Source organism: Barbus barbus (assembly GCF_936440315.1).
Source record: "Barbus barbus genome assembly, chromosome: 5".
In the NCBI taxonomy this organism is placed as follows: domain Eukaryota; kingdom Metazoa; phylum Chordata; class Actinopteri; order Cypriniformes; family Cyprinidae; genus Barbus; species Barbus barbus.
In genome coordinates this window covers 24,335,139-24,358,553 of record NC_136733.1, presented here as the reverse complement: position 1 = coordinate 24,358,553, position 23,415 = coordinate 24,335,139, and the positions used below count along the sequence as shown (strand labels likewise).

At 38.3% G+C, this 23,415-nt stretch overlaps 1 protein-coding gene across 3 annotated transcripts in view; it reads left to right on the top strand.

The window, feature by feature from the left end:
* LOC306870433 (rho-related BTB domain-containing protein 1-like) overlaps positions 1-23,415 on the top strand; it is a 50,352-nt gene that overhangs the window by 21,592 nt on the left and 5,345 nt on the right. For all 3 annotated transcript variants that reach the window (XM_079417702.1, XM_079417701.1, XM_079417700.1), the window contains 6 exons: positions 2,149-2,350; positions 3,712-3,815; positions 8,958-9,143; positions 10,287-11,100; positions 11,222-11,441; positions 13,788-13,906. In XM_079417702.1, coding sequence (XP_079273828.1) covers positions 2,159-2,350; positions 3,712-3,815; positions 8,958-9,143; positions 10,287-11,100; positions 11,222-11,441; positions 13,788-13,906 — 1,635 coding nt within the window. In that variant the 5' untranslated portion in view covers positions 2,149-2,158. The remainder of the gene's footprint in view (positions 1-2,148; positions 2,351-3,711; positions 3,816-8,957; positions 9,144-10,286; positions 11,101-11,221; positions 11,442-13,787; positions 13,907-23,415) is intronic.

The following is a 23,415-nucleotide window of genomic DNA, read 5'->3' as shown; positions in this document are numbered from 1 at the left end:
TTTTTTTTGAATTCTTTGTTGAAAAGAAAGTTCAAGATAACATCATTTATTTGAAGTAGAAGTCTTTGGTAACATTATAAATGTCTTTTAATGTTGCTGAATAAAAGTATTAATTTATTTTAAAAAATCTTACTGACCCCAACCTAGTAAATATTACTGTTATGAAATTATAAAAATCAAAAATGTCTTTTCCAAAGAATCATAAATTTTCAAAATGACATGACGATGAGTAAATGATGAAAGAATTGTCTTTTTCAGTGAACTATCCCTTGAATGTCATTTCCAACATGTATAGAAGTTGATAATGTAGCTTTTTTAAACATATTCAAATAGAGTTAAATAGTGGAAACATTGTGGTTGAGTGCATACGCCTGCACTCTCACCTCTGTACCCACCATCCTACTTTTTACACGGTGAGAAAACATGCTCAAGTCTGTTTCTTTGAAAATTAGGTTAAGGTCTCCCCGCTAATTTGTTTTTAATCATTTTAACATTTTTAATATGCAGTCATAATAATCTTCACCTTTATAACATCCTCTATAAATGTTGATGACTCTCACAGAACAGTTATAAAGATTACTGTTAGGTAATACAAAGATGTAACATTTACAGCTCAGCTTCGTCAGCCCGTTGTGCCACCATTGTTATGTAACCTGTGAAAGAAGCTTCCTCCAGAGCTCCCTTACCACTGACAACATTTCTCTGAAAACTCCTTCACTGATCCAAAATCTCAAAGCTGGTTGTAACATTCCCCTCACGAGGAATTAACTGAACAGCGCTGCTCTAGATAAAACGTCTCTTGACCTATTATGGGCCGTTTTTGAGTTTGCTAATCTTGGTCAGAATTGGCACCTTGCTACTCAGAATGAATGAGAATAATTTTTAGACCTTAGTATGTCATTGGAGGCCAGAACTGTGACGTCTTTGTCAGTGGAACAATAAACAGTGGCTGCATTAATCTTTCATGGGCTCTTTTTATGGAACGTTAGCTGACTTGGACAGCGGAGCTCAGGGTGGCTTGTAATGTAGATAGCTGTATCACTTTAGCTGTATCAAAAGAATGCACTGCTCTTAGTTGGCCAAGGGTTTTGCCTGTGTGTTTATTCAAGGGAATTCTTTATTGTTTCCAGGAAAGCTAATTGATTTGTGCGGCTCAGTACACTTTTAGTGCATTTGCCAAGGGTAATCCAAGCCACTTTTTAATGCCACAGAGGAGTTACGGTTCCCAAAATCATTTGTATTTAATTTGATATGGCCTCTTTTATTAAAGTGGTGTGTTAACATTGATTCTTGTTTTCACAGCTATATGCATGCATGCTCACATTTACGTGACTCTCTCTGAAGCAACGCAGTTCAGCTTGTCCAACAAATGTCTGCATTCATTTCGAAACAAAAATCTGTCATTGTTTTAGGGGAAAAAAAGCAATCTCACATCTTTAGTTTGAACCTAAAAGAGAACTTGCTAGTTGTCATGGATATTAAGTTACAGTCATATGTGTTGGCACGCAGGTCTCCTAATGGTTTGTTTCAGCTGCATCCCTCAGCAGAGTCTTTTTTTTTTTCTCTTCTTTTCTCTGCAGTCTTGATACTTAGGAGGTCTGAGTCAGTGTTTGTGTGAGTGTTTGTGTTAATGCGGTTTGTTTCAGTATCTTGGGCAAAGCATGCATATTAATGCTGTCTGGTTTAGCTGTGTTCTCTCATACAAATCAACATTGACCTCCGTTAGCTTCATCTGGATTCTTGTGCGACTTTCAAAAAAACAAAAAATGCGCAAGATGCACTTGTTCACTTTGAAACTCGAACACTTTGAAACACTGTATAGCCAAGTGCAGAACTGTGTTGGCTGTCTTTGTTGTTCCTTCCTCAGACAGAAATAGCACCTGACCCAGATTTTTCTTTAAACTTTGAACATTTGGTGAATGAGTAGTCAGTATTGATGATGCCATTCATTATTGTGGACATCAATTTGAGTCACCACAGTGAATGGACCGAATTGAATGTTTTTTTAACTCGTTATTTTTATTTTTGATTCATTCAAAGTTAAAAATAAATGGAAATCTATTAGAAAAATAAGTTTTGTCATGTTTTTCATTAATTCAATGATGATTAGCATCACTGAAATGATCTCTCTTCTTCTCTGTCTTTCAGGGCCCTCTCCATGGATATAGACACAGATTATGAGCGACCTAATGTGGAGACCATAAAGTGTGTGGTGGTGGGTGATAACGCGGTGGGCAAGACCCGACTGATCTGTGCCCGTGCCTGCAATGCCACCCTTACTCAGTACCAGCTGCTTGCCACCCACGTGCCCACTGTCTGGGCCATCGACCAATACCGTGTGTGCCAGGAGGTGGGCAGACCTTTGGCATATTGTGTACATGTTGAAGAGCAATGAGTGTTGACATAAATACCGTACATCTCATTTGCCGGAAGTCTGACATTGTAGTGGAAAAGTTAGTCAAATAGAAAAGTACATATAAACATCAGCTGTTTAACGAGTGTATTTATATACTTTAGTTTATATAAAATGGTTAAAAAAGAGGGGAGAAATATATATTGTAAAATATAAATAAAGAAATATACACACACACACACACATATTTATACACTATCGTTCAAAAGATTGGGATCAGAAAGATTTTAAATGTTTTTTTAAAGAAGTCTTTTTCTCATCAAAGTTGCATTTATTTGATTAAAAATACAGAAAAACAGTAATATTATGAAATAAATAAAATAATGGTTTACTATTTTAATATACTTTAAAACATAATTTATTCCTGTGATGCAAAGTTGAATTTTCAGCATCATTACTTCAAGTCTTCAGTGTCACGTGATCCTTCAGAAATCATTCTAATATGCTGATTTATTACCAATGTTGGAAACAGTTTTTACTGCTTATATATATTTTTTGGAACCTGTGATTTGTTTTTTTTGTTTTTTTCTGACTTTTTGTTTTTTTCAGGATTCCTGGATGAATAAAAAATAAAAAAGAACAGCATTTATTTAAAAAATAAATAATAAATAATAATATACACTACTGTTTAAATGTTTGGGGTCAGTAATTTTTTATAAACTTATATTGTTAGAAAAGATTTATTTTTTGAATAGTGCTGTTCTTTTAAACTTTTTATTCATCAAAGAATCCTGAAAAAAGTATCACAGATTCCAAAAAAAATATTAAGCAGCACAACTGTTTCCAACATTAATAATAAATCAGCACATTGTTAATAAATTAGAATGATTTCTGAAAGATCATGTGACACTGAAGACTGGAGTAATGGAGGATGAAAATTCAGCTTTGCATCACATGAATAAATTATATTTTACAGTATATTAAAATAAACTGTTAATTTAATTTGTAATAATATTTCACAAGATTACTGTTTTTCTGTATTTTTTATCAAATAAATGCAGCCTTTATAACCAAAATCTTACTGATCCCGAACTTTTAAACAGCAGTGTATATATACAGTACATAACACATTTTGTGAGATATATATAATTTATTTGTATATGTATTTGTAAGTGTTGTGCACAGTTATACATATTAAACTCGTTAAAACGCATATTAAATCAAATATACTAATAAAATATTTAAAATAAGAATTGTATGTAAAATTTAGTTTACTTAGGATTACATTGCACAGTATTATGAATATAATGTGTTTGCATTGGTGTACTGGTACAATTAAACAAAAGTATTTTGTCTAGGTGCTGGAGAGGTCACGAGACGTGGTGGACGAGGTCAGTGTGTCCCTCAGGTTGTGGGACACATTTGGAGATCATCACAAAGACAGACGCTTCGCTTATGGCAGGTCAGTTACACAATATGGAGCTGGATTTGAACTCATAGTGCTCAGTGTCATGCCATGTGTGTTAACCACTAGGCCATGGCATTAAACCACTTGATACACTTGATGTCCCACAATACTATTCCTCAGATCAATCTTCCATTTGTTTGTTTTGGTGTCTCTCCACTCTTGGCTGTGGCATGTGTTGCCCTGCCAAGGTTTGGTTATTGCCATAATCCTCTCAGCTGGGAAGGTAATGTGCTGTAAGCCTAGCCAAAGAGCACTGCGTGGAGGCTCTTATTCTCAGCACAGCGCAGGGCAGTGCAGGATCAGAGGATCAGCAGTGGTGCTTTGGCTCAGGGCAGTGCAGCAGATCACAGTAGCAGCTGAGCCAAAAAGGGAGATGGGGTCAGAGAATGAGGGAGATTGACACTGTTCCTAAATTCTTACAGTGCCTCCCAGAAGTATTTGGGCATCTAGTCACACTTAAAATATAGGAATCCCACTGCATTAAATACACAATATCAAACAACATGGCATCTGCAAACAAATTCTGGTACAACTGATGCAATTAGAGTAATTTTTAAAGGGGTGGTTGATTGTTTTTTTTCTAGGCTTGATTGTGTTTATGGGGTCCAGTCTAACCTGTGTTAATGCTTCGTTAAAAAAAAAATATATATATATTTTTCACATAATTTACCTTTATTCTACACCGCTCTCTCTCCCTTCTCCTATAAACACGCTGATCATTTCTTGCTTTTATGAAGCCCCTACCTCATGTGTATTGTGATTGGCCAATCTGCCTCTAGTGCACGTCTAAAAGTCCCGCCCCTCACCTCAGCGGCATGTGCTCCGGTTGTATTGTAAACAATGGCGTCGTCTATATTGCTTATCAATTTGAGCCCGATTGAGACGTAGAGTATATTAGTGAAGAGGATAGTGCAGAACCTGTGCAAGCACGGCTTTTAATGGTAGGTCTACGTTTTTGTTTGTTGTTGTCTCATACTTTTAGATACGCTGTTATTTGTAAATGCTACTATGTTAGCTTTTAATATACGGTTTTATTCTGATTAAAGCTTTAATACAGTACGGCAACCGCGCACGCGTCCATGCATACCGCTTCTCATAGCTATTTGAAAATAAGTGTATTCACTGAGCTGATGATCTGAATGAGAGAGAAAGAGATGCAGAGCAGGGAGACGTGAGGAACAAGATTGAGAACCGCTGCTTTAGAACATTTGAACTGTTGAATCCATTAAAATCGTTAGAAGATGGAATCTCAATTCATAAATGAATAGTTTTTTTCGTGCACCCCTAGTTTCTTCCTCTTCTCTAAAGCAGTGCAGCAGGGGCGGGGTTTATCTGGGTTTGTTACATCACAAACTCGGGAAGTAACTCGTTGTAGTCGCTACAAGCCGTTTTTGTAGGCATTAAACTGCCAGAATTTTAAAAGACGACATCTCCATTTGCATTGCACAGCTTTGCAGATATTGTTTATGCTCAAACAGCAACATTACACACTAACTAACTTTAAAAAAGTGAAATCGCCCACCCCTTTAAAGGGGTCTTATGATGTAATGATGTGTATTTGGTGTAACAGAATATGTTGACATGCTTTAATGTTCCAAAAACACATTATTTTTCAAATACTGTACATTATTGTAGTTCCTCTAAAGACCTCTCTCAAACGCGTAGCTTTCTACAAAGCCCCTCCTTCCAACAAGTGCAGTCTGCTCTGATTGGCCAACTGACCTAGTGCATTGTGATTGGCCGAACACCACAAGCACGCATCGGAAATGCAACGCCCCTTACTATAATTGCGAGCTTCAGCTTTCAAGTTAGTTGTATCTGTTCAAGCCCAAAAGGGGAACAGAGTCACGTGACAGACACGGTGATGATGCTCGTATGTATTTGCAGTGCACAAGCCCCTGTTAAGACGATTTTTGACGGGCTGTACACTCCGCTGTAATGTGACCCTGTTCCCCTCACACACACACATACACACAAACACACACGATGCGTTATGTGCAAAACTCCACATTTGAGCAGTCAATAGCAAATACTTGAACTAATAACAAAACATACTTACTGTCGCTGATTCAGAAGCGCCAGATTGTCATAGCAAAGTCGGAATTGACCCTTTTTTTTAGAAATAGCCTTCGTGCACAGCCAGCCTTGTACTACCCTAGGTTCACAAAACGGTCATTCATAAAATGTGTTGCTCAAATTCGAACATTTGGGTTGTGTTGTAAACAAATCTTAACCAATGATTCCTAATTGCATCTACTTTCAGAAGGCCAAATAAAGTTATTTTGCTTTCGCATAGAAACACACAGGGTCTCCCTGGCTGCATCAACACTAACTGCAGATACTGAAACAACTCCTTATTTCTTTGCGTGAACATTTGGGCAGCATTACGTAAATATTTCCACATCGTGACGTAGACATGTGGGGGGCGTGTTTAAATTAGCCGTTTTAGGGGGCGTGGCAGACTCTTAACTTTTATAAAGAATATCTCTTTGGGTGTGAGACTTTAGTCTTTGCAACTTTAGGCATCTCATCTATGCACGAACAGCTTGTAACACTCCAGAGAGAAAGGAAAACTTGAAATCGCATCATATGACCCCTTTAAATAATTTTAGCAGATGTGCTGTATGAGATCAGTTTCCCTCATACATTTTATCAATCATATGTATGTTTTTCAGTAAACATTCATTTGTTTTCTGAGAAAACAAACTGGATTTAACCTGAGGCATTTTGTGTTACCAGCTCAGGTCTTTGACCACACAAAATACCCACACATCAGATAAATGACCATTTAAAGGTTTGCGGTCAGTGAGATTTTTAAAATGTTTTTGAAAAAAGCAGCCATTACTCCATTCTTCAGTGTCTCATGATCTTTCAGAAATGCTTGAGAAAGATTTCTTATTATCATCATTGTTGAAAACAGTTGTGCTGATTTATATATTTGTGGTCTGATTAACTTTTGAAATAGATATCGTTTCTGACATTATAAATGCCTTTACTGTCACTTTTGATCAATTTATTGCATCCTTGCTGAATAAAAGTATGCATTTCTTTTAAAAAAATCTTACTGACCCCAAACTGAAAAGCTGTATACTTGGTAGACTAAAAGGTTTTGATTATATAATTCATCCAATAATTTAACAATTTAATAGTGTTGTGAATGTGGTGTGTTTGAAGTATGTACTTGTGTGGCAGACAGAGAGAAAGAGAGCAGAAGACTGAGAAATCTGTGTGAATGAATCCACAGGATGTGTGTCTGTGAGATCAGACACGTCCAGTGTGTGTGCACATTACTGAGGCAATGCAGTCAGCTGATAAAGCACTATTAATGGTGGTGCCCTGTTATGGAAACTCAAAATCAGGTGACCTTCACCCCTGGTGTCTATTACTTAAGCTAAATTCACACCCACACAGACACATTTAACATTTCTTGAAAATGTTTATCAAAGCCTAGCTGAGTCCTTTAATTATTTGTGAACAGGAATTGACAAAACACATTGTGAAACGCAAGTGAAAGGATCCAAACTTATTTTGAAATCTCTGGAGGAACCATGACTCAGCGGGGAAGCCCTGCTCAGGTTCTAACACACATTTATACATAAATAAATGCATCATGCATGCATATATACAAAAAGTTCATTTTGAACAGATTGGTAAATCAATGTTAATTTACCGTGTTATACCATCAATGTACTATGGTTTTTGTCTTCTATATTGTCCTCAGAATGTTTAGGTTTATTTATATATTTAAATACGTGTCTGTGATCAGAGTAGTCAAGCAGACATGCAGCCAGGAGTTTGAACTTAGACGTGCTCTACAGAACACCACATGCACTGATTACATAACACAGTCCTTTATGACCCTCAACACTGGCTTTTACAGCACACACAGTTATTATTCACTGAGAGATGGTGAATGGTTGTGGATAGATCTGTAGATGTGTTAGTCTGTGTTTTGTTTTTTATTTGCCTTACCTCTGATCCATTTACACACATTCTTGCAAACATTCCCATTCCCACATACATACACCAACAGAAGCACAGACACTGGGATGTCGACTTTGACCCCTGGAGACTGTAGGTTTATTTGTACGTATACTTTAGTGTGTCTTAGTTTAGTAAAGAGACTTAAGGCCCATTCACATTAAGCATGATGACTATAACAATAAAGATATTGATTTAAAAAATGGTTCTAAGAATAGCAGAGTCCACATTACAACTAGAGGACCGATATCATTGGAATCACTTTTTGAGGGAGACAGTTTTTTTTTTAACAACAAAAACATGGGAATGGGCAAATATGAGCAATCCCATTGCAATGTCAACATTACCATACAAGAAAATGTATTTCCAAAGGAAGTAAACATGTTTGTCCACTTTGGTAATTTTATGTTTTCAGGAAATTCCTTTGTTTCATCATCACACATGAGGTGTTTGGCAATAATAAAACAACTTTTTTGAGAAAGTCCCTCTAGATTTTCACTTTGTCATCAATAAGTATTTTCTAGAAAGATTATAACTTTAGAAAATATCTTAGAAATGTTGTCCGAGAAACATTGGCTGTCATATTATATCTATAAACATGAGCACTTTCCAGTGTAAATGCATAACTGTGATAAAATCCGCTAGACCAAGTCTGTTTACATTTCAACAACAATGCGGTGCTCCATTAGTCATTCTTGTGGATGCTGGTCTCACATGATGAGCTTTTGAGTGCAGCTGTGAAATATGACATGCTCGGACAACTCGCTATTATTATACCAGCGCTGGTTATTCAGACGAGATGCTTTAATGACTTGCACAACACCTTGTGTGCTCACACATGCACTGGAAGAGCACACATGCATTAATACACACAATCTAACAATCATTACTCTATTTGGCTGCTCGCTCACTCAGTTTCTTTATGAAGTTTGTTCACGCCTCTGGGAAAATGGTCCTACCACAGTTTTCATTTCACAAAAGACTGATTATGATTATTTGTTGCATTTCACAGTTTTTATTCCAAAAACAGTGATTCACTGTCCACTCTGTGTAGGATGATTAGTGTCCAGGGTTTGCCAATTTCCTGCCTATTACATGATTTCTTCGGATGTATTCTCTTAAAATAAACCGATTTCTTTGTCTTTGTGTGTTTAGATCAGATGTGGTAGTGCTGTGCTTCTCTTTGGCCAATCCGAACTCCCTGCGACATGTTCGCACCATGTGGTTCCCTGAGATTAAGCACTTCTGCCCCCGCACCCCGATCATCCTGGTGGGCTGCCAGCTGGACCTGCGCTATGCTGATCTGGACGCTGTTAACAGGGCTCGCCGGCCTCTGGCCAAGTACGGACCACATCCTACACCCACTCATAGCACATATTCTGTTATTAAACTTCAGCATGAAAAGTTTTCAGGGTCTTCCGTTTTGAGAGGGTTATTGTATTGTTACTGTGTTTTTACGTTTGTAGTCAGTTATGCATTTACTGCACTTGCCTTTGATGGCTTGTAGGGTTAGATGGGTGAAATACCTCCTCTAATATATAAACATTTAAAAAAAAAAAAAAATCTCTTGTATTTGAAGTTTTCTGTAAATGTCATTTATTTTAGAAGTTTTCTGTGTTTATTGTTAATATGGGACATATAAATTCATTAAGATTTATGTGTAAACAAACATTTTTATTTTGAAGTGAAAAGTTAAAGATAGACCCTCAGATTTGGGACAAAAGTCTCTCAGTGGCATGTTGTTGCTGCTGTTTGTATAGTTTAAATAATTATTGAAATTCGTGGCAGTATTACGTAATTAGTTGTTCTTTCTATTTTAAACTTCTTTGCTATTCCTCATAACTTATAGGCTGATCTAGTCTGTTGCTATTATGCTATCCCTTTCATTAAAAATATAGGCTCTAATATCATTCAACATATATCTATAAATAATTTTTGTAAAATAATTTTAATGGTCAAAATAGATACATTTACATAGAATACAAATGTTTTTTTTTATAATAATAAAAAAAATCTAGAAAATGAAAAAAGAATCAGATATATATTTTAATACTTTTAAAATATTAATACTTTTATTCAGCAAGGTTGCATTAAATCAGAATTGATTAAATGAACTGATCTGAATAATAATAAAATAGTGTATCACAGTTTCAACAAATATATTAAACAGAATAACAGTTAATAATAGAGAACAGATAATAGGAAGAAATGTTTCTCGAGCATCAAAACAGCATAGTAGAATGATTTCTGAAGGATCATGTGACCCAGAAGACTAGAGAATTGGCTGCTCAAAATTAGTTTTAAATTGTAATAATATTTCACAATATCTGTTTTACTGTTTTTGATCAAATCAATGCAGCCTTGGTGAGCATAAGAGACTTTTTTTTTTTTTACATTAAAAAAAGATTACAGACCCCAGATTTTGAATGGTCTGTCTAGCTTTGATAATGCTTTTTTTTTTTTTATTCAACTATCCCCTCTTAGATCCATCAAACCCACAGACATTCTTCCCCCAGAGCGAGGCCACGAGGTCGCTAAGGAACTTGGCATTCCATACTATGAAACAAGCATCGTCGCTCAGTTCGGTGTAAAGGATGTGTTTGACAATGCTATCCGTGCTGCACTCATCTCTCGACGCCACCTTCAGTTCTGGAAGTCCCATCTAAAGAAGGTTCAGCGTCCCCTCCTCCAGGCCCCCCTCCAGGCCCCCTTTCTTCCTCCCAGACCACCACGACCTGTGGTGGGCATCCCTGATCCTCCTCCTATTGATGGAGAAGGTCCGGACTCTCTTTTCTGCCAGCCGTTGTGTGCAGACGTCCTGTTCCTCCTCCAAGCCGGGGCCACTCGTGTCTTTGCCCATAAGATGTACCTGGCCACTTCCTGCTCAAAGTTCTATGACCTATTCACTATGGATCTTGAAGTGGCAGGGATGGAGCAGGAGGGTGAGGAGAGCTCAGAGGGCAGTGAGGAAGAGGAACAAAGCCGAAGAGGAGCCAAAGAGCAGGCTGGGCGTGCCAAGAGCCTGGACATTGATAAGGAGGGTGAAGGAGGCACTAGGGGTTCAAACAGGCTGCTCATGTTGCAGCAAGGCTCACTGAGGACTTCACAGAGCGATAACGCTCTGCCTGCCAGGGACCAGCGCTCTATAGGACCCCTGGGAGCAGGCCGTGCTCTTTTGGGATGGGGGCGTGGTTTCTTGGGGGTATACTTGGAGATGGTGGATGACCCTGTGACAGGTCGGCCGAGACTCATGACAGTAGTGTCAATGGATGATCTTATTCAGAAAGGGCCTTTCCAGGTAAGAACACACTTAAGTGACTTAATCGATAGCATGTTTAATAAGATTCTCAGTTGAAATATCTATAAAATTTCAATGACCGTGTCAAATTATCTGTTATCCCTTCTTTCTGCTTTTTCAGGCAGTGCTGCAGTACCTTTATACAGGTCACCTGGATGAAACGCGTGGGGATCTGATGCAGGTGGCCACCATCGCCGAGCTTCTGGAGGTCTTCGACCTGCGTATGATGGTGGCCAACGTCCTGAACCGTGAGAGCTTCATGAACCAAGAGATCACCAAAGCCTTCCATGTGCGTCGTGCCAACCGCATCAAAGAGTGCCTGAGCAAGGGCGCCTTTGCCGGTAAGCAATCTGAAATATCTATCTATCTATCTATCTATCTATCTATCTATCTATCTATCTATCTATCTATCTATCTATCTATCTATCTATCTATCTATCTATCTATCTATCTATCTATCTATCTATCTATCTATCTATCTATCTATCTATCTATCTATCTATCTATCTATCTATCTATCTATCTATCTATCTATCTATCTATCTATCTATCTATCTATCTATCTATCTATCTATCTATCTATCTATCTATCTATCTATCTATCTATCTATCTATCTATCTATCTATCTATCTATCTATCTATCTATCTATCTATCTATCTATCTATCTATCTATCTATCTATCTATCTATCTATCTATCTATCTATCTATCTATCTATCTATCTATCTATCTATCTATCTATCTATCTATCTATCTATCTATCTATCTATCTATCTATCTATCTATCTATCTATCTATCTATCTATCTATCTATCTATCTATCTATCTATCTATCTATCTATCTATCTATCTATCTATCTATCTATCTATCTATCTATCTATCTATCTATCTATCTATCTATCTATCTATCTATCTATCTATCTATCTATCTATCTATCTATCTATCTATCTATCTATCTATCTATCTATCTATCTATCTATCTATCTATCTATCTATCTATCTATCTATCTATCTATCTATCTATCTATCTATCTATCTATCTATCTATCTATCTATCTATCTATCTATCTATCTATCTATCTATCTATCTATCTATCTATCTATCTATCTATCTATCTATCTATCTATCTATCTATCTATCTATCTATCTATCTATCTATCTATCTATCTATCTATCTATCTATCTATCTATCTATCTATCTATCTATCTATCTATCTATCTATCTATCTATCTATCTATCTATCTATCTATCTATCTATCTATCTATCTATCTATCTATCTATCTATCTATCTATCTATCTATCTATCTATCTATCTATCTATCTATCTATCTATCTATCTATCTATCTATCTATCTATCTATCTATCTATCTATCTATCTATCTATCTATCTATCTATCTATCTATCTATCTATCTATCTATCTATCTATCTATCTATCTATCTATAAATTCATACTTTATAGAGTCAAACTAAAACAAATTAAACAACCAGAACACAGTGCATACAAGGAAACCTAAATGTGACCCAAATGTCCTGACAAATTGTAATAATCGTATCCTCATAAATAATAATAAAAAATACCCTGCTATCTCTTCCATCCTTTTACACTGAGAAGCTGAATCAAGCCTTTTCTCCTACAATAATAACCTTTAACAAGCAACTTAAAAGCTGCTGTTGTTGAGGGAATGACAAATGAATGGACAGTTCTCACAGATTTTTTGTCAAATTAACTGCCCTAATTTGTATAGTGCAGATTCTTCACGAGGTTCTGGTGTTATTGGGTACTTAATTTCCATTACTTGTCAGTGTGTCACATTCTAAAGGCTTTTGTAGTGACGCCATTGACTTGAGTCTCATGAGTTCTATTTTCAATTCCAGAATTCAGAGGAATTGAAATAGAATAGTTCATACTCTAGAACAGTCAATTTATTTTTCCTTTCCTTCATATTCTGTCTCTTTGTTGTTTTTAAGGAAATACCCAGTGGAGTTTGCTTTTCTGCTTTGTGGTTTCTGTGTCGCTTACTCTCTGTTGTCACATCTTATGTGTTGAGTGCATGTTTGTCATAATTAACCTTTTTCAACACTTCTTTATTCTCCATTTACACCTGTTTATTTCATTGCATCATTTGCAATTGTCATAATCTCATTACCCAACCATGAAGGTGATTCTCTCATGTTTGAAAACCAGAACGTTTTTCATCTCCATTGTGGCCTGAAGACTACTTGTACATTCCCTATGGGTATGCAGAAGTTTATAAACTGAATCATTAGAGATTTGTTTGCTCCCCACCTAGAGTAGAAATCTGCATTGAATTGAATTAGGTGCTTTTTTTCCCATCATGCCCTCCTAATACCCACAGCATACTGCTCAACAACCTGTCCCATATCTTCTGTTTTTTAACATAGTTAGTGAGCCACAATGAACACGTGGAGTCATCCATGTCAGTCTCTAAAGAATTTGCTGCTAAAATAAATTTTCCCACAACATGGTCCCAGCCTGGCCTTCCCTTCACATTTTCTGTCTTATCCTTAGCCTTGTCAATCTGTCTATTTATTATTGGTCTATGTGTCTATCTGTCTCTTCGTCTGTCTCTCTGTTCGTCCGTCCACCTGTCTCCCCCTCTGTAGCCTCGACTCTGTGACACACGCCGAGATGTGTGCTCTTTTCCTCCCGGTTTTAGATGTGGTGTTTCGATTGGACGATGGACATCTGCCAGCCCACAAGCCACTGCTCATCTCAAGCTGTGATTGGATGGCAGCCATGTTTCGTGGATCCTTCATGGAGAGTTACATTGAGGAGGTGAGCAGAGATTTTAGCAATTCATATTTCATTAAAGCAAGAGCATAGCACTATCTATGCTATATATAGATATAGATATATACACATACATGCATAGTATATATACATATATTTTTTTTGTGCAGACAAAGAAAGTCTATTTTGTGTTACTGCACTGACAGATTAAAAAAAACAACTAATTGTACAATAAGACAAATTTTCAGACTAAAACTGTCCATTGTCAATAGTCTGCATAAAGGCAACTTTCAAGCCAAGCATCTTTCTATTGGTTCTGTTCTCTTAGCATTGACTAAAATACCAAAGTACCAGGATTTTTTACATCAGTAGTCTACGTCATATGGGTTTGATTTAGGCTCAAGACATTTCTCAAAGTTTCACCTTAACTTACTTATGGAACCACAAAGTACTGATTAGTCTCAGTCACCTTGATCCTTCCTACCCTGGAGCTCTAACAGATCCCACTAAAAAAGTGGCACAGGTAGTTAAAACTAGGCCGCCTCTATGACAGCCTGACCCACATTGATGCAGCTGCGACAGGAGACCATCTCATCCATATGGATGATTTAACAGCCACGCAGTACTAAACAGGCCTCTAAGGAGAGTGCTTCAGGCAGACTGATGCTGAGACTTTAGAGGAGGTCCTCTGCCAGCGGGAACACATGCTGAGATATACAGTGGTGTGAAAAAGTGTTGGCCCCCTTCCTGATTTTTTTTTTTTTTTTGCATGTTTGTCACACTTTAATATTTCAGATCATCAAACAAATTTAAATATTAATCAAAGATAACACAAGTAAACACAACATGCAGTTTTTGAATGAAGTTTTTTATTATGAAGGGAAAACAAAATCCAAGCCCACATGGCCCTGTGTGAAAAAGTGCTTGCCCCCTAAACCTAATAACTGGTTGGGCCACCCTTAGCAGCAACAACTGCGATCAAGCGTTTGCGATAACTTGCAATGAGTCTGTTACAGCGCTGTGGAGGAATTTTGGCCCACTCATCTTGGCAGAATTGTTATAATTCAGCCACATTGGAGGGTTTTCGAGCATGAACCGCCTTTTTTAAGGTCATGCCACAGCATCTCAATACGAATTCAGGTCAGGACTTTGACTAGGCCACTCCAAAGTCTTCATTTTGTTTTTCTTCAACCATTCAGAGGTGGATTTGCTGGTGTGTTTTGGATCATTGTCCTGCTGCAGAACTCAAGTTTGCTTCAGCTTGAGGTCACGAACAGATGGCCGGACATTGTCCTTCAGGATTTTTTGGTAGACAGCTGAATTCACGGTTCCATTTATCACAGCAAGTCTTCCAGGTCCTGAAGCAGCAAAACAGCCCCAGACCATCACACTACCACCACCATATTTTACTGTTGGTATGATGTTCTTTTTCTGAAATGCTGTGTTACTTTTACGCCAGATGTAATGGGACACACACCTTCCAAAAAGTTAAACTTTTGTCTTGTCAGTCCACAGAGTATTTTCCCAAAAGTCTTGGGGATCATCAAGATGTTTTCTGGCAAAACTGAGACGAGCCTTTATGTTTTTTTGCTCAGCAGCGTTTTTCATCTTGGAACTCTGCCATGCAGGATATTTTTAGTAAAGTAGTAAACACTTTTTCACACAGGGCCATGTGGGTTTGGATTTTGTTTTCCATTCATAAAAAATACCTTAGTTTAAAAACTGCATGTTGTGTTTACTTGTGTTATCTTTGATTCATATTTAAATTTGTTTGATGGTCTGAAACATTAAAGTGTGACAAACATGCAATAAAATAAAAAATCAGGAAGGGGGCCAACACTTTTTCACACCACTGTATCTGCTTTTTGTCTGCACTCCCATATTCAAGAGAGGCAAACTAGAAGGGGTCTAGAAAGATTTATTTGCAGCGATTGAGGTTGTAGGACAAAATTTAGGATTTGGTCCAGTTTTTACATCATGTTAGAGTTATAATAATATATATTAATACATTTTTCTGGTGAAGTTAGATCAGGTAATTATTTTCAGTCTGTATTATGCTTATTTCATTGTCATGTGATGTGCTTTTGCAACACAGCAGTTGATATATAATACCATATCTTTAGATTATGCACGCGCTCATTCCAAAACATGCTCACATCTTTGTGTGTGTGTTTCAGTGCATTGCTGAGTTTATAGTGACAGGAAATTTGTAAGACTGGGCACTTCCTCTTTCCTCAGCACCGTCATGTTTACGTCCACAGGAAGTGTTTGTGTGTGAACCTTTCATAGATTTTTAAAACTAAAACCACATGATAACCATTCCACACAGTTTTTGATTGTTACATTTGTTTTTCAATGGAAGTATTCTAACATATCACAGTTCTTCTTGGCATAAATTTAGCTCTTGTATTTTTCATCCAGAACTATTAAGTCAGTTGTCAAAGGTAAGGTTTCACTGTATTCCTTTCGGAGGCTCATCTCACCTGCACACAACTCTATCCAGGTCTATCCCGTGCACGCTCTCTGATTTCCTTGGGCTACCGGCTGTCAGCTCAAGTTCTAGAAAGACAAGATCCCTAAGGGCAGGAACTCGGACCAATCTGACCAACACCAGAGGATGACAGTTATAGGTGTCCAGGCCTGCCGGTGAACAGGATCACCCTGTATAAATTTACAAGCATTACAGGGAGCTAGATTTACAGCACAAGAACAAACTGATGCGGGAAATAGGATGCTGGCTGCTTTTCTATTCTGACAGCATTGACTGAGAGTATGTCACATAGAGATCAACACAAGGTGGCCAGAGACAAGTAAACTTGGTTCTGCTTTGACAAGCTTGACATGCTCTTTGGTCAAGAGTTGAATTTTAAAGGGATCCTCCACCTCAAAATTAAAATTCTCTTACCCTTATGCCGCTCTATATGCAGATGTCTTTCTTTTTTTTAGATGAACACAAACAGAGATTTTTATAAAAATATAATGCAAGTTGCTGGTGGTGGTGATGGCACAGTGGATAAGACACATGCCTTTGGTGTGAGAGACCCGGGTTCGAATCCACTGTGAGACATCAATGTGTCCCTGAGCAAGACACTTAACCCCTAGTTGCTCCAGAGGCGTGCGACCTCTGACATATATAGCAATTGTAAGTCGCTTTGGATAAAAGCGTCAGCTAAATGAATAAATGTAAATGTAAATGCTAGGACCCTCAAAGCTGGCACTTCACAAACCACACAAAACAAACACAACGGTAGTTCATAAGACCCCAATTGATAAATCAATGTCTTCTGAAGCTTACTAGTTTTGTGTGAGAAAATTACTAAATACTAAGCAGTGTGGAAGCACAGAGAATTGTGTGCGTACATCTCACTTCACAATGTGATGTTGTTTACGTCAAATGAGCATACATATGACAGTTGGCCGGAAGTGATCATTTATAGAGGCATATAAGTAACAATAAACGCACACCACTTTAGTTTTGCTTGAGAAGACATTGATTCATCAAATTGTTCTTATGGATTACTGTCGCGTTTGTATTTTTTTTTTAAGTGTCAATTTTGAGACTCTTATTCTCGAGTGTTATATGGACTCAAAAGTGACTTATATGGACACAAGGATTATTTTTCTAAAAATCTCTCATGTTCAAGAAAGAAAGTCTTATACATCAGGGTTTGGAAATTAGAGATCTTTCATTTTTGGGTGGAGTATTCCTTTAATGTTTATTTATTCTACTTTGGTATTAGTGAGTACAGTAACTATCTTTGAGGCAGTGTTACTTCTTTTTTTGTCTCTTGTGCACAGCATAATTAATGCAAAATGATTTGGTGTGTTTTCAGTAGAAATCTCATCAGAAGCAGGGAGTTCACAAGGAGGGAGAGATGGGTTGTCTGGTTGTCGACTCGTAGCATCCAAGTTTCTTTTGTCTTTTTTAAACTCTTTCTTGGCACCTGAGCAGCAATCACTTTCGAAATGTTCAGTGGGCTTTGTAAATGTTAAAAAACGGAGCCTGTTCCATACATTACAGTAATGATGCAAGGCAAAGAGCGGCCAAATGACTTGGTCCTCGTCTCCTCCAGTCTGGCACAGTAGGCATTGTAGCGACTGGTTGTAGTGAACACTGTACTATTTTTAGAATGAGGATGTGAATAGAGCTGGCCCTTGTCACTGTCTGTGCAGCAGCCAACACAGAAGGTGTTGTATAACCAGATATAAAGACCTTGCAAGACCTCAGGGTGACAAATATTTATAATGTGTCATTCAGTTGAGTAAAGCTGATCGTTCAACCATAAGTGGATTTTCAGAGTCTGTACTCAAATGTGTATTGCTGCACATGATTGTCTTCTCAGTTTGTGACGCACAGAGTCAAGAGTTGTCCTTGATTGATCTACCACATGTAAGCTTTACTATTCTAGTCCTGTGCAGAAATATCTCTCAAGGTTTTTGAGGTTAGGCAGCACATACTTATTACTGAAGATGACTTTAAAAATCCATACAACGTCTACACCACTGCTGTGTCTGAATGTTATTTATAGGTCTCTTCATGTTGTATGTTTACATCGCATGAAACTCAATGTGAGTACACTTCAGAAAGTCTTGCTGGTCTATCTCTGTTGTTTTGAACATGCTGCTTTTTAAGGCAGGAAGTGTCTGAACATATGGGAGATGCTCAGGTGTCAGAATTCCTGATTAGCGCAAGACTGAGCGGAAGCTCAAATGTGAGAAGCTGTCACATTTTCCCTGAGACAAAGATGAAGTGAAAACGGAGACGATGAAGGTGGAGACTGTGGTTGCAGTGTACACTGCAGTAACTTGTTAGTTGATGAGAAAGAGTCTGGTTGCTTTTGATAGGTGACCACTTCCTCCGTAAAACACACATTCCCTTGGGTCTTCACCCCATTTTCTTCTCAAGGTAGTTGCATTGTTTTTCTCAATTCTTCCTCTTCCAAGAAACAACAAATTAACAAAGCATATTAATATCACAATTTAATTGAAATTCCAGTCAATAAAAAATAAAACACTAAAAACTAATGAATTTAGGTATCAAGTTCAGTATGAAAAAGGATATTTATTTTGCAGTTTGTTAAAGATTACATTTAATGGTGCATTCAGTAGTTATCTGCCTAACATAAGCATTGCTGTTCTTCATATGCTTTAAGTACTGACACATCAGTGCTCTTAGATGCTGCACTGCCATCTATCAATGCAAATCAGTATGAAAAATAATTAAGAAATTAAATATTAAACAGTCTTATATATATATATATATATATATATATATATATATATATATATATATATATATATATATATCATATCATTAGCATTCAATAGATCGGTGTGTTTGCTTGTGATTTTGCAGATTGAGACAAACAAAATTTCCATTCACTCACGGCACTATTGTTATCTTTAGGTTTTAATAGGAAGTTGCCTTCTGTCTCCCCTCTGCGTCTTTTCAGAATCAGAATGAGCTTTATTGGCCAAGTATATTTACACGTACAAGGAATTTGTTGTAGTGACAGAAGCTCCACAGTGCAACAGAAAGACAGCAACAGGACCGGACACAGATGATAATAAAACAGATAAAAAACTGTTTCAGTAAGTCCTGTGGCAGGTTGAACTTCCTCAGCTGGCGAAGAAAGTACAACTTCTAGGGCCTTTCAGACAATGGAGTCTATGTGAATATCCCACTTCAGGTCCTGAGAAATTGTGGTGGCCAGGAATCTGAATGACTCCACTGCAGTCACGGTGCTGTTCATGATGGTGAGTGGGGGGAGAGCAGGAGGGTTTCTCCTGAAGTCCACTATCATCTCCACAGTTTTGAGCGTGTTAAGCTCCAGGTTGTTAAGACCGCACCAGACAGCCAGCTCCTTAACCTCCTGTCTGTAAGCAGACTCGTCACCGTCCTGAATGAGGCCGATCAGTGTGGTGTCGTCTGCAAACTTCAGGAGCTTGACAGAGGGGTCTTTAGATGTGCAGTCATTGGTGTAGAGGGAGAAGAGCAGTGGGGAGAGTACGCAGCCCTGAGGAGCTCCAGTGCTGATGGTACGAGTGCTGGATGTGAATTTACCAAGCTTTACTAACTGCTGTCTGTCTGTCTGTCAGGAAGCTGTTGATCCACTGACAGACGGAGGTGGGGACGGAGAGCTGGGTTAGTTTGTTCTGAAGGGTTTCCATGATGATGGTGTTAAAAGCGGAGCTGAAGTCCACAAACAGGATGCTCACAAGTCCCTGGTCTGTCCAGATGCTTCAGGATGAAGTACAGTCCCATGTTGACTGCATCATCCACATACCTGTTTGCTCTGTAGGCAAACTGCAGGGGGTCCAGTAAGGGACCAGTGATGTCCTTCAGATAAGCCAAAACCAGTCTTTCAAAAGATTCCATGGCTACAGACGTTAGGGCCACAGGTCTGTAGTCATTAAGTCCAGTAATTTTGGGTTTCTTTGGGACGGGGATGATGGTGGAGCGTTTGAAGCATGAGGGGACTTCACACAGCTCCAGTGATCTGTCGAAGATGTGTGTGAAGATGGGGGCCAGCTGGTCAGCACAGATTTTCAGACAGGCTGGTGACACACCGTCTGGGCCTGGTGTTCTTCCTGAAGACCTGGCACACATCTTCTTCGCTGATTTGAATTGTAGGTGTGGGGGAGAGGAGGGTTGCTGGAGTTGTTAATGGTTGTGTGGAGAGGTGTTCAGGGTGGGTGTGGGGTGATTTTTCAAAACGACAATAAAACTCGTTCAAGTCGTCTGCCAGGTGTCGATTCTCCAGAGTGCTGAGGGAGGGTGATTTGTAACTGGTGATATCCTTTTCTAGTGTGTATTTGGCCTGTTTGTACAAGACTTTATCCCCTTTTCTGTAAGCATCTTCTTTGGCCTGACGGAGCTGTCTGAGTTTTGCAGTGAACCATGGTTTGTCGTTGTTGTAGATTAGATGAGTCCTGTTAGGAATGCACATATTCTCACAGAAACTGATATAAGATGTTACAGTCTCTGTGACCTCGTCCAGATCGGTGGCAGCGGCTTCAAAAACAGTCCAATCAGTGAGAGAGAAACAGGCTGGTAGATCCCGCTCTGTTTCATTAGTCCATCTTTTAACAGATCTTAATACAGGCTTTGCAGATTTAAGTTTCTGCCTGTAGGTCAGAATAAGATGAACCAAACAGTGATCAGAGAGTCCTAAAGGTGCTCGTGGAACAGAGTGATATGCCACCTTTATTGCTGTGTAACAGTGATACAATATATTACTGTCTGTGGTGGGACATGTGATGTGCTGTCTGTATTTTGGCAGTTCACGGGAGAGATTTGCTTTATTAAAGTCCCCGAGTATGATTAAAACAGAGTCTGGGTGTTGTTGTTCTGTGTCTGTGATCAGATCAGCGAGTTTCTGTAGAGCTGTGCTCACGTGCACTTGCAGTGGAATGTAGACACTCACGAGAATGAACGAGCAGAACTCCCGCGGCGAATAGAACGGTTTGCAGTTAATGAAGAGCGTTTCTAGATCTGAACCGCACATCTTCTTTAACACAGTTACATCTGTACACCACCTCTCATTGATGTAAAAGCATGTCGCCGCGTGATTTCCCCGTTGATTCCGCGTCCCGATCTGCTCTGATCAGCAGGTAATTAGGCAGATGAATCACTCTGTCTGGTATGTCGACATTTAGCCAGGTTTCCGTGGAACACAGGGCAGCAGAGTTAGAAAAATCCTTGTTTGTCCGGGAGAGCAGAAGTAGTTCATCCGTTTTGTTGAGTAGAGAGCGGAGATTCGCCAGATAGATGCTAGGCAACGCCGTTCGACCGACTCGCCTCCCCCACCTACGCCTCCTGTAGCGTTTAACCAGAGCTACGGCTCCGCCAACTACAATGTCCAGCAAAACGTCCGAAAAATCAAAATCCGGTAAAAGATTTTGTGATGTGTTCTGCCGAATGTTCAGCAGGTCATCATCCCTGGTAAAACTGATCGTATTTGAAAAACAAAAAACAAACAAAAACAGACAAACCCTGGAGAGCAACGCACAATAGCTGCCATCAGCGGCGCCATCTTGGTTTGGAATCTGCCCTTTAGCCATAATGAACGGTCATATTCGCACTGACATTCTGTTAATTGGCTTTGAGACAGACAGGTGAAGGGCACCGCTAGGCTTCAGAAGTACCGCTGAGCATCATTTTGCCACCCCCCAATGTACCATCTCTGACCTATAGAATCTGTGTCACCTTGCGGTCGTTGTTCCCACAGCCTCCTACTCATGTACAGATTCTGTTGTGATAGTTTTTTAGTTTGATGCATTTAAGATCAGTTTACCGCACAACTCACTAAGCAAGAAGCAGAAGGTCAGTGCAGTTCAGGGTAAGTGGAAATGTCTAGTCATTTTTAAATTGGATGTATGTGATCAATATTATTTGAAGCATTATAAAGATGTTTGCCTGTGATTGGACAAACCCCTTCACAAGATGCTAGTGCTAGTGGTTTCCAGGTTGCTTTAAGCATCTGCACCCTGTAAGTGTTCAGTCCTCAAACAGGGTAATTCTAAAGGCAATTAAATCCACTGCATCCTGTCCTAATTCACAGAGGAATAACTACTTAGTCTGAGCATGGCGACGGCATAAGGAGAAGGTTGCCATGGGTTGATTCACAGACTCTGCACTTTCCTCTTTGTGTCCCAGCTGAAAGCTCTCCCCTAATTCCTTGGCCGTTCCTTGGAGCTGAAAGAATAAGCATGCTTTTGTTTGCTCTCCACCCTCCAGCCAAAGCAGAGTCAAAACAACAGCTCTTCTACCTTTATGCTTGGGTTTATGTGATTTTGGTTATGAATGGTGTTGGACTTGGGCAGATTATGTCATGTGGCCTCCAGGGACCTCACAGTGTCATGTATGCTCCTAAATTCACTAAAATTGCTTTCTGTGAAAGATGATAAATGTGGATTGCACTGTATTTGTGAAATGCACTACTGTTTAAAAGTTTGGGGTCAGTAAGATTTTATATTATAATGCTTACACAATTAGGAAATATTATTATAGTTTAAAATAATGATTTTCTGTTTTAATATATTTTAAAATGTAATTTATTTCTGTGATAGCAAAGCTGAATTTTCAGCATCATTACTCTTCAGTCTTCAGTGTCACATGATTCAGAAATCATTCTAAAATACTGATTTGCTGCGTAAGGAACATTTCTTATTATGATCCTTGCTTGACATTTTTGTGATTCATCAGGATTCTTTGATGAATAGGAAGTTAAGAAAGAACAAATATGGAATACCATTTGTCATAATGAAACTGTCTTTACTGTCACTTTGGATCAATTAAATGTGCCTTTTCTTTAAAAAAAATCTTATTGACCCCAAACTTTTGAATGATAATGTGGCCTTGTACTAATATGATGTACATCCACTCATTAAAAGCAGAAGAATACAGTTTTTTTTTTTTAAAGTTAAGATGTTATAAACACCATAAATAAATTGGTGCACCAAGTGGTTGTTTTGAGTATGTTCTGGTGGTGACAAAATTTGAAATATCAGTATATGGGATCAGAGCCTTGCTGAATGTTGTGTATTTGTTC